General features: G+C 47.8%; 1 protein-coding gene and 1 long non-coding RNA gene across 29 annotated transcripts in view; one reads left to right on the top strand and one right to left on the bottom strand.

Moving 5' to 3' along the window:
• Window positions 1–1,060: 1,060 nt before the first annotated feature.
• LOC147620011 (protein trichome birefringence-like 25) lies at window positions 1,061–3,062 on the top strand. The gene is made up of 3 exons (XM_086772137.1): window positions 1,061–1,512; window positions 1,941–2,218; window positions 2,304–3,062. The coding sequence occupies exons 1-3, from the start codon at window positions 1,308–1,310 to the stop codon at window positions 3,060–3,062; spliced, it is 1,242 nt and encodes a 413-aa protein (XP_086628263.1). The 5' UTR covers window positions 1,061–1,307.
• LOC147620010 (uncharacterized) overlaps window positions 2,314–13,567 on the bottom strand; it is a 62,416-nt gene continuing 51,162 nt past the window's right edge. For all 28 annotated transcript variants that reach the window (XR_015261709.1, XR_015261719.1, XR_015261721.1 and 25 more), the window contains one exon: window positions 2,314–3,273. This is a non-coding gene — a long non-coding RNA (uncharacterized LOC147620010). The remainder of the gene's footprint in view (window positions 3,274–13,567) is intronic.

Raw genomic sequence — 13,567 nt, 5'->3', positions numbered from 1 at the left:
TGCATTGTAAGGCTTTGCATGTTTTTTATCAACACTACTGAGCATTTGGAGTGCAGATTAGTTAGAGAACCTTAGGTGAAACTTGCTAGAGTTGTTTCAAGAACTTTGTTTGGAGAGAGGGGGTGGATGGTGGACTATAAGCTTCAATCCTCTCAACCCCCTGACCACCCCCCTACCCCCCCAACACACACGGGGGGTGAGGGGGGGACGTGCTCTTAACTCACTTGAATAGCATGATAAAAGGAGGAGAAGAACTTGGTGAGGAAGATTAATGGCAGGATGTAATAGAATAAAAAGAGGCAATAAGCTTAAAGAGGGGATGTGGGTGGGTTTTCCCTACCTCTGAAGTGATCCTAGAGTTCACCCACACCCGCGACCCTACCTGCAACAACAAAGACTCTCTCTCTCACCCCCTCCCCCCCTTAATTTTTTTTAATGTAAGAACAAGTCGGTACTAAATTCAATTGGCACTAGGGTATAAAGAAAGGTTGAGAGGTGGGTATTCCCCACCTGTAAAGCAATCCTAGAGTTTACCCACTCCACTGCCTTGCCCACGATAGAGATGCTCCATCTCACCCCCGCTTCTTATATATATATATATATATATATATATATATATATGAGAATAAGTCAGCACTAAATTTAAATGCCACAAGGGTAAAAAGAAGGCCTAGGGGTTGGGTTTTCCCTACCTCTAAAGTGATCCTAGAGTTTACCCACCCATTACCCTACCTGTGATCCTAGACTTTACCCACCCACTTCCCTACCCGCACAACAAGGCCGCTCGATCCCACCCCTTCATATATGACAGTAAGGTTGTAGTGAATTCAAATGCTACTAGGGTAAAAAGAAGGGGTGGGGGTTGGTTTTTCCCTACCTCTAAAGTAATCCTAGAGTTCACCCACCCATTGCCCTACCTGTGATCCTAGAGTTTACCCACCAACCGCCCTACCGCGACGACAAGGACGGCTCGATCCAACACCCACTTCTTTTTTTTAAATGTGAAAGTAAGTGTTGGTGGTGAATGTAAATGCCACTAGGGTAAAGAGTCGAATCCACTACCTCCTTTGTGGGTGGGAGCTACCCCTAGTAGGCTAAAACCCAGGAGCCAACACACTTCTACTTCACCTACCAACATGCTGAATTTGGTAGCTATTTGCAACCCACAGCAACTGCCGCACCCACTAGCACTAGCTCCAGCAGATACATCATGGTGCTTCTTCACCACTGTGGCTCCTCAATCATGCTCTCTCCCACGAATCAAGCTCGGGAACTTGCTTTTTGATCTGTAGCCTTCGCATGCTTACATGAACCACTCTTCCCTCTCCCTGAACATGACCAGCCCAGCCTCTCACGGCAAATCAGCTGTTTCTTTTCTTCTTATCACCTTCCTCGTTTTCAATTGCTGGTGGTTCGTCTTTCTACCTCATCAGTCAGATGTGCTCATTTCCGCCAGCATCAGCAACCACAGCTGGGGCAACTCTACCTTTCATCGGACTTCAATCTCATTAGGTATCTCTTCGAAAAACTCTCATGGTATCTCTTGAAAAAATTAACTTTCATGGTATCTTTGAAAAAATTCTAACTTTCATCAGACTGCAATCTCGTTAGGTGTCTCATTCTGTGGCAACTCTAACTTTCATCATGCTTCGATCTCATGGATGACTTCCCCGGGCCGCGCAGTGTACTGGTTAGAGCATTGAAGCCTCAAGCAAGAGGTTTTGGGTTAGGTTCTCGCTACCAATTGGGGGGGGGGGGGGGGGGGGGGGGGGTGCGCGCGACATCACAAGGGAGTGGGAGAAGGACCCACTCATGGGTGTGTACAAATAAAAATGAACCAATGTACCCATAAATTTTGGGGGGGGGGGGGGGGTGTAAATCATCTGGAGTCTGGAAATTCACTGCTCTGACCTGACAATGGTTTGACACTTGCATCGCAGGGCACTGTGACCTTTCTCGAGGAAAATGGGTACCTGATATGAGACCACCTCTTTATACAAATGACACATGTAGATATATTCAGCCTTCCCAGAATTGCATGCAGAATGGAAAGCCAGACAAGGGTTACCTCAACTGGAAATGGGAGCCCAATGATTGTGAACTGCCACCATTCAATCCTGCCCAGTTCCTCAAATTGATGAGGGGGAAGAAATTAGTGTTCATTGGGGACTCCATCGCACGTAATCACATGCAAGCACTTCTGTGTGCTCTCTCACAAGTGTGGAATTTCTGCATTTTTCCTCAGAATGATTATCGTAATCCACATTCATTGAAATTATCCTAATTTGATGTTGTGTGTGCAGGCCGAGGATCCTCAGAATCTGTTCTCTGATATGAAAGACAAGGAATACAAATGGCGTTTTTCCTCTTACAACTTCACATTGGCAAACATATGGTCACCATTTCTTGTGAATCACACACTCGACCAGGGCATTTACAAGCTTCACCTAGATGTTCCAGACAAGGTATGGTCATCCCAGTTAGCCGACTATGACATGGCCATTATTTCCACAGGATATTGGTACTTTAGGCCAAGCATCTACTACTTGAGCAATACAATGCTGGGTGTTAATGCTCGCTCTGGGCTCAACCTCACAACTGTTAAATTAGTCCCTGTAATGAAAATCACAATGGAAAATGTCTTGAAGTACATTGTAAAGGAGTATAGGGGAATCACCATGCTAAGAACTGTGACAGTGGATCATTTTGAGCATGGTTCATGGAACAATGGAGGTGTTTGCAATAGAACAGCGCCAATCTCTCAACCAGATATATGGCCACCCTTGCCTTGGATGAACGATGAGATAAATAAAATTCAAATAGAAGAGTTCGAGAAAGCTATGGCAATTCTGAACGAACCTTCAAGGCTTAAACTTTTGGATGTAACATACAGTGCTTTCTTGCGACCTGATGGGCATCCAGGTCCTTACAGAATTCGGCAGCCACTGGAGCCTCCAAATGACTGCTTACATTGGTGCTTACCCGGGCCAATTGATATGTGGAACCAACAAGTCTTGTATACCCTTCAACACGATTCATCAACTGAACTAGACCGAGCCTAACTCATAACATTGAATCTGCAGTCCAAGGTGTACTCCAAATTCACATAGAATACCTGATCCCCGCAAATGCCTTGATATGTCAAATTTGTTGAGGCTTCTGAACAGTTTCATATCTGCAGTCCAAGGTGTACTCCAAATTCACATAGAATACCTGATCCCCGCAAATGCCTTGATATGTCAAATTTGTTGAGGCTTCTGAAGAGTTTCATATCTATTGTAATAACCATGTAGAATCAGGTTAATTATTGTATCCATCATTCTTTCTCAGGAATAATGCATGGCTACACTCCTAGCAATTGTGCTCACAAAACTTTTCAATGTCACCCTTTTTTTCTTGTTTGGAAAACTGAGCTTCATTCACAAAAAAAAAAATAAGGACACTCATTTGTTAGTGTGTACATCTGTAGGTCATGATGTGTGATGTCATCTTCCTCTCCTTCTACCTTAATATAGTATCAGAGCATTATGATCGATTGGCTAATAATGAGAGTGGTCTTGTTCAATGTATCCCTGAGCGGAGGCCTTCTAATGTGCTGTGCTCTGTTGTACAAGCATTAAACTAGATCATTTTAGAAGAATTTAAAATGGCATGAGTTGTAGCATGAGAAGTCAATAGAAGATGGATCAGAAATGATGCAATAGAGAAGTGGGAATGGATACTCATAGAAGTCTCCGAGACTAACTCTACGTTCCTCATATAGAGTCGTGAGGACCCACTTTGCATTAGCTTAGTGAAAGCAAGGATACATGTTGCTTCTGAAAGTGGGAAGATGATACTTTTATGTCCAGGGTACTCACTTAAGATTTGGATCAGCATAGAACGTACTGTAAGAGCCAAGGTTATATCATTGCTTAATGGGAGTTGGATGGAAACTGAAGCAAGATCTGCTTCTCTTAGGACTGTTATACTGTAAGTTGGTCCCTTTGAGGATCTGCAAACCTCTCTTGATAATAGGCACTGAGAAGAGTTTCAGTGAGGGACAGTCAACATTCACTTGGAAAGAGAAGGAATGGACACATGAGGCTTCTGACATTAATGCTCTCATTTCCCTGACCTGGCACTTTTCTCAAATGCCAAATCACTATTGTTTTGGCTGACTGCAAAGGAGCATTTGGCCAAATCATCCATCTTTCCAGCACATGAAGTGCCAAGAATGGCACCTCCACGTTTATGGATAACATTTACAAACTTTGGATTCAATGGTATTGTATTTCATGCATCAAATCCCCTATAACTGCTCTGCATGGAAAACCAGTAGTTTACAAAATGCATAGTCAGTATGCTTGGGTTGGTGGATGACTGCAAATCTCCCAACTCTGGCATGAGCCCGGTCGTTAGTAGTCAGTAGGTGGGGCTATGGCTGGTACTGCCGAAATACGATGGTGAGAGACCTAAAGGGCTAGCCCTCCCCCATCCTCCTCATAAGCCCTGACCACTCCAGCCTCTGTGGCCAAAGCGACAGTGCCCCATGTAATGATCCGGGTCGATGCCTTGTCCATAGTGAAGAATCAGACAATCCGCTGCCAAACGTGCTGAGCCTTTAGGCAATTCCAAAGACAAAGTCGCTAAGAATCTTGAGGGTGGCTACACTGCGGGCAAGCTGCTGGCCGACCTCCAACTGCCAGCCAAGTACCGACCGCCAAGCTCCTGTGTGCCATCAACCAAAGAAAGAGGGTGATCTTTCTAGGCCGAAAACTGTCCCAAAGCCTCTTCCAAAAATCTGAAAGGGAACGTTGTGAGAGGCCCTGTGAGATTGCCAATGTGCTGCTGCTGCCGGAGCCACAAAGAAGGGGACATCCAGAGTCTCCTCCTGATCCGCGGGGTCATGCCAAGTCACCTTTCCTGGGTCCCACGGTAGGCACGTGAGAGGTCGGCACTCCCATATCCATAGCCACCGTAATCTCTCCTTGGTCACCTTGGCTGGTGGTGACTCCCGCGCCCGAAAACCAATCACCCTCACCCTCTGCAAGCTGCAGCCACCACTGAAGTGCTCTAAGGGAAGCTCGGATCTCTCTAGTCTACCATGGCAGACCACTCATGGCAGACCACTGCCCTCATCTGCTCCGTGGACCACCACGAGAATATCATGTCTGATAAACACATCTAGCCACACTAGGGGAGTCAGGTTTGGGATAGGGGTCAGCCACTCCTGAGAGATAGCTGAGTCGATGTCAATGCTGAGCCTGGCTCTACCCCGGACCCCTACTGGGCCTCTCTTGCACCCTCGGGGGTAACTGCATGTGTGCAATCCAATCTCCAAGGGACGTGGCTAGTCCTATGCTCAAGGCGCTCATGATACATGAGGTCGGGCCCCTAACATGTGGCCACTAGGTAAACGGATCAAGGGGTTCCAGACCAAAGGTTGCCGGAGCCGCTCCTCTGAGACTACCGGAGCTATCTGTTTAAGGGCTGGCCTGAGGTGATCCCAAGCTCGAAGTAAGCTGGCTGCAAATCTGTCCTCAAAAGCAGGGCTAAAACCACGGGCCCGCATCTCTATGAAAATCCATTTGGTACTTTGCGGCCAAGGGCCACCTAGACTCAGGCTGCAGGCTGAAATCCAGGCCAAGAGGAAATCCTTCCAGGGCTCACCACCAGGACGGAATCCTCGAACGATCAGCTTGCCCAACAGGGCACAGCTCTAAATAGTGAGGTCAATGAGGCCTAGCCCCCCTCTACTACGTGGCTGAATGATCACTCTCCATGCGCCAAGCATGAATCTCAGCCCGAGAAGAAGTTGCAGTTGGCCGGGCATTGGCCCTAGTACCAATACCCCGTATCTGATGGTACCAGAGTAAAGTCTTCATCTACAAAGACCAATCAAGGTAGTTGGTCCCATCTAGGATGGATTCCCTGGGAAGTTGGGGAATAGATGAAGAGATGAGTCGGTGTAGAAGTCATGGTAAAACGACTAGGAAAGACACCTAATAAAAGGTGGGAAAAATACCCAAAAAATATCAGATAAATATGCTGAATAAAAGGTGGCATAAAAGGGATCAAATGGGGCTGCAGATGATCATTCCAACACTTGACCCCCGGGAGAGACTTACCTTGGCCTTGGAGAGGACTAGCCAGCACTATCACTTTGTTGCTTTGGCCAAGAAAGAACTGTTAGAAGTCATCTCCTGTCTATTTTTATACACCAGGGCCTTTGTTGTGGGTGTGCCCGCCCTTATGAGGTGTTTTCTCATTTTTCCCCACTCTCCGTATTTTTCCCCTATTTTTTTTCATTTTTCTGTGGCTTGGGAGGCAGCCCTGAGATGGCAGGAGGACCCAGTAGCTGGCCGACTGATGGCATTGGTCCACGACTCCATTTTTCTGATGGCCGACTCCTCACAGCTGGCCGACTGGCTGCATATGCTGGTCGTGGAGATTCAGGACCAGTTGGCTGTCTTTAGCATAGGCCGACTGGGTATATGGGGCCATATAAAATGGCCCCTAGCCCCCCATTCCATTTTGTATCAACTCCGGGATCTTCTTGTGTATATAGAGCAGAGTTACACGCCTCTATCTCTCTCTCTCGTGTGCTATGATTTTCTGCACTGCGTTTTGCTCGTGTTCCCAGATCTGGTCATCATCTCCGCTGCGTATTCTGACATGGTATCAGAGCCTAGGCTCTAGATAGTTCTTGGGATTGGTGTGAGCAAGAGGGGGACTGTTGTGTGGCTGATTGGTGGACCGTACAGGACTGTTTGGGAAGAGGAGAAGCAAGAGGACGGCGGGCTGATTTGCTGGACAGCCACTTGCAGGTGTTAGCTCTTCTTTGTTCCCACCCACCCACCCTTTTCAGAGTACATCCCCGCAATGGCAGATCTGTTTGAGATGGCCGAGAGGCATGTGAAGATCCCGACACTCCCCACGTTCCCGGTGGACCGTCAGTTGGACGGGAACAACTACGGCATATGGAAGGTAATGATGGAATCTGTTCTGGAGTCTTACGACCTCGCTGATTTCGTCGTTGTTGGGGTTCCACGGCCGAAAGTAGAGGAAGGGGAGTTACCATCGATCCGAAAGGACCGGGAGGCTCAGACACAAATGTGGGATCGTGTCAACGCCAAGGTCCATTCGTTTATCTTTCTCAACTACACACCGCAGGTAATCAATCATGTAAAGCATATGACGCTGGCCAGAGGTATATGGCAGCATTTGGCCTCTCTTTACAACAGGGTATCGCCCATGAAGAGGATTTCCTTGGAAGTACAGATGCGGGTTATGAGCCCTGCAAAGTCGTCAACGATGCGGGAGCATATTAACAAGCTGCAGGCTCTTCAGCACGTAGTTCTTTAGGCTGGGAAGGAGATATCGTCAGAGGACATGGCCATAACGTTGCTGTCGCACTGCCCTCTCAGTACTCAGCATTTTACTCGTCTTTGATTATTACCAGTGGCAGGCTCAGCACCATCACTTGGGAGGAGCTTGTGCCCATGGTCTTGGACTAGGAGGAACAATTCACGAACCCTTCTCAGGGTGGAGGTTCGGAGGCCTTAACTGGCCAACGGTTGAAAGGCCGTAACACGGGCAAAGGGAAGGCTTCCTCGGAGAAGTCTTCTGAGAAGAAGTCCGTTACTGACCGCAAGAAACTAAAGGCAGAGAGGACCTGTAATGATTGTGGCGAGAAAGGCCACTATTGGAGGCAGTGTCCCAAGCGGAAGACCGAGAAGGGTGAAGATTCCTCAGCAGCAATCATGAAGACTCCGGCTTTTGTGCACCTGGAGGTGATGGACACCGATGTTTCATCTTCTTCGGGGAGGGAGGATGTAAACCGGCCTTCAGAAACCAAAGGGCGGTGGAACAAACACTCGCACATAAAACACTTCAACACCATTGAGGACCTAGAAAAGGAAAACAAACAGGGGGAGCTAGAGTGCTCCTGCAAATAGTACACGGACACCGATTGGTCCCAAATCGCAGTGGCGCCCCTTGCGGTATTTCTTTAATTGAATTTAAGAGCTTTGATTACAATATAAGGCTGGTAATTCAGCCGTCCCAGTAGAACTCCTGAAGCCTGCAAAGAACCTGCATCTGGCTTCTTTTCCACACGGCATCCACAAACAAGTCCAGCCATTGTTCATATCGAAAGACTCTTCACATTGAGTCTGCATACAGAAGCTTTCTCCCATGATCAAGGCTGCCACAACCATCCATAGCCTCTCACACTATAAACAGCATCACACCCTGACACATCCAGTGCTTCTGCATCACAACACAGACTCCCAAACTGTTTCTCAAAAGAGTATCACAGCACAGCATACCATACAGTTGACACACCTGTACAAACCCTCTCTACCATCCAAGGGTACTATCCATCTCTGTCATGGATTCCCTGTCCCTTGTCCTATCAGTAGCAAGGCTGTACCAAACATGTGTCCACTCCTGTACCTTCTGCCTGCATGTGACCTATCTCCTGGAGAAACCCAAAAACATGTCTCTTCGAGAAAACCTACGACCTGTTTCCACATGAAACCCTTAGGCCTGTTCCCCTTTGAAACTTCTGTCCTGTTTCCATACATCTAGTTACCTATTCCCTCATGAAACATCTGGCAACATAGAGATGTCCATATCTGTAGGTCCCACTGTTCCTTTCTAGCAGGAAGAAAACAATCTGCTCCATGAGCACGCAGCCATGCGAGCTTGCATCACTCCCATGCCAAGAAACATAACCAAAAGACCTTGTACTTGCAGCCAAAAACCCAAGTACAAAGTTGAATTTGCGACCAAACAAAAACAGCCCATAAACTGTCCCAAAACAGTCGCGAACCAAAGCTTAGAGAAGCTGAAAGTTCCATCAGTTGAACGCCATCGACATGATGTCTATGTTCATGGAAAACCAACCTCTGTCCACCTTTGTAGCAAGAGAAACCAACCCTTGTCTACTCTTTAGCAGAGGGAGAGAAAGAAAAAGAGAGAGAGAGAGAGAGAGAGAGCGGTACTGGCTGTCCCCACATGTACGCCCTTGTTTCACCTGCAGTTCCCTCTTTCCAAAAGAGCCTCTCATGCCCTGCTTATCTGCGCAGCTTTTCACCAAGAAAGGGGAGAGTCCCACGCTCAGATCAGCCACTGCCCAACTGTCCTCTCTTCCACGCTGCCGCCTTGTACCTGCAATTCAGCCCACGTGCATCTACCATGCAACCGACTAGGCCCTGCAGTCCAGCCCCTTGCGCATAGAGAAGAACATGCGCTGCTCTGTCCAGCGCTGCCTGAACACGCCTGCACAGCAGAACTGTCCTGCGCCAGAATCTGTCCTGTCCGTACAGCTGTCCGTACAGTCGTACAGACCAGCCTGAACTCTCCTGTGTGCAGCCCACGTGTCCCTTCAGGCGACCAGCCCTCCTCAGAAAAGCACATGCGCATGCTGTAGGGATAGCCGCCTCTTTTGCCTGCTAGCCCTCCTTTTACCCAAAAAGCACACGTGGCCCCCAAAATAGCATAAGGGCCACGTTTCTTTAATGAAGGGCTTAATAAATGATTTTAAAGGTTTTTAAACCTTCAAAGCTAAAATTCCTTTGCCCCCTTTCACACATGGGGTTATCCACACATGGGCTTCCATCTTCACTCCCACCTGATGCCATTCACACTGTCCACCATGTCCCCGTGCACACCTGCATCTTGTCCAGAGAAAAACACAGGGTCGTAACATACCCCCCTCTTGAAAAATGGCAAGCGTCCTCGATTGCACTCAATGGCACAGTAAAACATCTCATGAGCAAAGATACCCCATATGGCAGAAACAATGGCCTTCCAATGCATCTGGATGATAGAACAATCATCCTGCACAATAAGCCACACTGTCCTCTTGCTTGTTCCTTTAGAACCTACAGCAAAAGTCTAAAACCAAATGGAAACACGTTACCTGTGTTAGCCAAAAACAAAACCATGCATCATTCTACATATGACAAACATATGCATAACACATGCATTCGCAAACAATATGCTCCTCAAGATGCTCTACCTACTCCAAAGTAACAGTCTAAGGGCTGCTCGCAAGCCTTACGCCCATGGGCATCCCGCAGGACCCACGACTGAAGGTAAAACATGAGCATATGCAAGCACTCAATGCATCCAAACACTACATCTACCAAGTACTTTCCCACATATGTCTCATGGCCATCCCGCAGGAGTTACACCCAATGGTGCATCCATGACATAATAAAGCACTTGATGTATCATACCAACATACATGCAGCACGTGACACAATGCAGAGTATTTCCCAATGTATTCTCAATGGTACCAGGATCCAATGGCACCAGAATACAAAAATACCTCTACCTCAACAAGTGTATGCATACATGCACAAATAGAGTTCGATCCATATTTCCATGAACCAAACCAACTCTAGGACTGCTCGCAAGACTTATGCCCTCCATAGAGTTATCCATAGTTGCAGTTAGAGTTCCAGGTGCGCGCGACTGTGAACCATACCCAACTTTACCATCTTATGTGTCTAGAACACAAGATCATAGAAGTCCCATAAGCAGATGTACTGTCAGCCTCAGTACCTTCGGGTGAATACAAAGATGTCACCAAGCGACTCCTAGATAACAAATGAGCCTGTCTGTAACAAGGGAGCGGAGGTGCTACCCCCCTCTTGAGCATCAGGCAATGCTCCAGACCTATGCTCTGCTGAACCTGAATGAGCGGTAACAAGAGTCGACTCCAATTCATAGGCATCAAGATAAAGCTGCAACTCCTGAGGTGAATCTGCTAAGTCACCCTCCTCCATCCACTTCGCATCCATCAGTGAACCTCCTCCATCCACTTCGTATCCATCAGTGAACAGCTCTTGAACTTCACAGGATAGCGACGGGAAACTTTACCCTGTACCTAATGTGCCAGTATCTGCTCGGGAATAAGAACCTCGTCAAGTTCCTCTGCTTCCGTCTGAGCCTCATCTGATACATCCTCAGGCACCCAAAACCTGCTTGCACTCCACCCAAGTGATAAGCACAAGTCCTCGATGAAGCATAGTAGATCACCACGAACTGTCTTCCGAACCCATGAAGCCTCTATGAAGATACCACTGGTGACAAACTGTCGAAAGCCATAGCCTTCAACGCATCTCCTGCACCATAACACTTCAACTGCTTCTTGTTCCTGGCCGACTACTTCTTGTCCTTGGTGTCTTTTCTCCTGAACTTCATCTTCAGCTCTTGCTCTTCACCTCAAATAGGCAAAGACACAAAATCCTGTACTGTGTCCTGCACTTCCTTTTCACTTTCCTCATGTTGAAGCTTTTGATGTGACTCTCATGAGACAACCACGAGCTCGCCCCCTTAGGAAAGTTGGCGATTGTCCCGACCAAAGCAACCACGGACTCGCCTCCTTGAGAAAGTCGACGATGTGTCCCGGCAAACGGAACCTTGTAAACCGGCCTTCAGAAACCAAAGGGCGGTGGAACAAACACTCGCACATAAAACACTTCAACACCATTGAGGACCTAGAAAAGGAAAACAAACAGGGGGAGCTAGAGTGCTCCTGCAAATAGTACACGGACACCGATTGGCCCCAAATCGCAGTGGCGCCCCTTGCGGTATTTCTTTAATTGAATTTAAGAGCTTTGATTACAATATAAGGCTGGTAATTCAGCCGTCCCAGTAGAACTCCTGAAGCCTGCAAAGAACCTGCATCTGGCTTCTTTTCCACACGGCATCCACAAACAAGTCCAGCCATTGTTCATATCGAAAGACTCTTCACATTGAGTCTGCATACAGAAGCTTTCTCCCATGATCAAGGCTGCCACAACCATCCATAGCCTCTCACACTATAAACAGCATCACACCCTGACACATCCAGTGCTTCTGCATCACAACACAGACTCCCAAACTGTTTCTCAAAAGAGTATCACAGCACAGCATACCATACAGTTGACACACCTGTACAAACCCTCTCTACCATCCAAGGGTACTATCCATCTCTGTCATGGATTCCCTGTCCCTTGTCCTATCAGTAGCAAGGCTGTACCAAACATGTGTCCACTCCTGTACCTTCTGCCTGCATGTGACCTATCTCCTGGAGAAACCCAAAAACATGTCTCTTCGAGAAAACCTACGACCTGTTTCCACATGAAACCCTTAGGCCTGTTCCCCTTTGAAACTTCTGTCCTGTTTCCATACATCTAGTTACCTGTTCCCTCATGAAACATCTGGCAACATAGAGATGTCCATATCTGTAGGTCCCACTGTTCCTTTCTAGCAGGAAGAAAACAATCTGCTCCATTAGCACGCAGCCATGCGAGCTTGCATCACTCCCATGCCAAGAAACATAACCAAAAGACCTTGTACTTGCAGCCAAAAACCCAAGTACAAAGCTGAATTTGCGACCAAACAAAAACATCCCATAAACTGTCCCAAAACAGTCCCGTACCAAAGCTTAGAGAAGCTGAATGTTCCATCAGTTGAACGCCATCGACATGATGTCTATGTTCATGGAAAACCAACCTCTGTCCACCTTTGTAGCAAGAGAAACCAACCCTTGTCTACTCTTTAGCAGAGGGAGAGAAAGAAAGAGAGAGAGAGAGAGAGAAAGCGGTACTGGCTGTCCCCACATGTACGCCCTTGTTTCACCTGCAGTTCCCTCTTTCCAAAAGAGCCTCTCATGCCCTGCTTATCTGCGCAGCTTTTCACCAAGAAAGGGGAGAGTCCCACGCTCAGATCAGCCACTGCCCAACTGTCCTCTCTTCCACGCTGCCGCCTTGTACCTGCAATTCAGCCCATGTGCATCTACCATGCAACCGACTAGGCCCTGCAGTCCAGCCCCTTGCGCATAGAGAAGAACATGCGCTGCTCTGTCCAGCGCTGCCTGTACACGCCTGCAGCAGAACTGTGCTGCGCCAGAATCTGTCCTGTCCGTACAGCTGTCCGTACAGCTGTCCGTACAGACCAGCCTGAACTCTCCTGTGTGCAGCCCACATGTCCCTTCAGGCGACCAGCCCTCCTCAGAAAAGCACATGCGCCTGCTGTAGGGATAGGCGCCTCTTTTGCCTGCTAGCCCTCCTTTTACCCAAAAAGCACACGTGGCCCCCAAAATAGCATAAGGGCCACGTTTCTTTAATGAAGGGCTTAATAAATGATTTTAAAGGTTTTTAAACCTTCAAAGCTAAAATTCCTTTGCCCCCTTTCACACATGGGGTTATCCACACATGGGCTTCCATCTTCACTCCCACCTGATGCCATTCACACTGTCCACCATGTCCCCGTGCACACCTGCATCTTGTCCAGAGAAAAACACAGGGTCGTAACACAGGAGATTGAAGGACTCTCCGCGACGGATACTCGGGAGTGGATTCTAGACAATGGTGCTTCCAGGCACATGACTCCTTCCCGCTCTGGTTTACAGGATCTCTGCAGGTTTTCTGGTCACATTCTTACTGGGGATACATCCAGTATCCCAGTTCACAGTGAGGGCAGGATGGAGATAGTTCCCGATGGCAGAGGGGGGAAGCATTCCTCCCAGGTGTTGTATGTTCCGTCACTTGGTTTTCATCTGTTGTCAGTGCATCAGGTTTGCAAG

This window comes from Cibotium barometz, chromosome 32, assembly GCF_041138505.1.
Source record: "Cibotium barometz isolate CiBa-2024 chromosome 32, ASM4113850v1, whole genome shotgun sequence".
NCBI classification, from domain to species: domain Eukaryota; kingdom Viridiplantae; phylum Streptophyta; class Polypodiopsida; order Cyatheales; family Cibotiaceae; genus Cibotium; species Cibotium barometz.
Note: the sequence above shows the minus strand (reverse complement) of the source record. Positions and strands in the feature narration are given on the sequence as shown.

Coding starts and splice junctions, on each gene's coding strand:
- LOC147620011 (XM_086772137.1), top strand. CDS start 1,308: ATGAACCACTCTTCCCTCTCCCTGAACATGACCAGCCCAGCCTCTCAC. Junction 1,513..1,940: donor TCGGACTTCAATCTCATTAG/GTATCTCTTCGA, acceptor CTTGCATCGCAG/GGCACTGTGACCTTTCTCGA. Junction 2,219..2,303: donor TTCTGTGTGCTCTCTCACAA/GTGTGGAATTTC, acceptor TTGTGTGTGCAG/GCCGAGGATCCTCAGAATCT.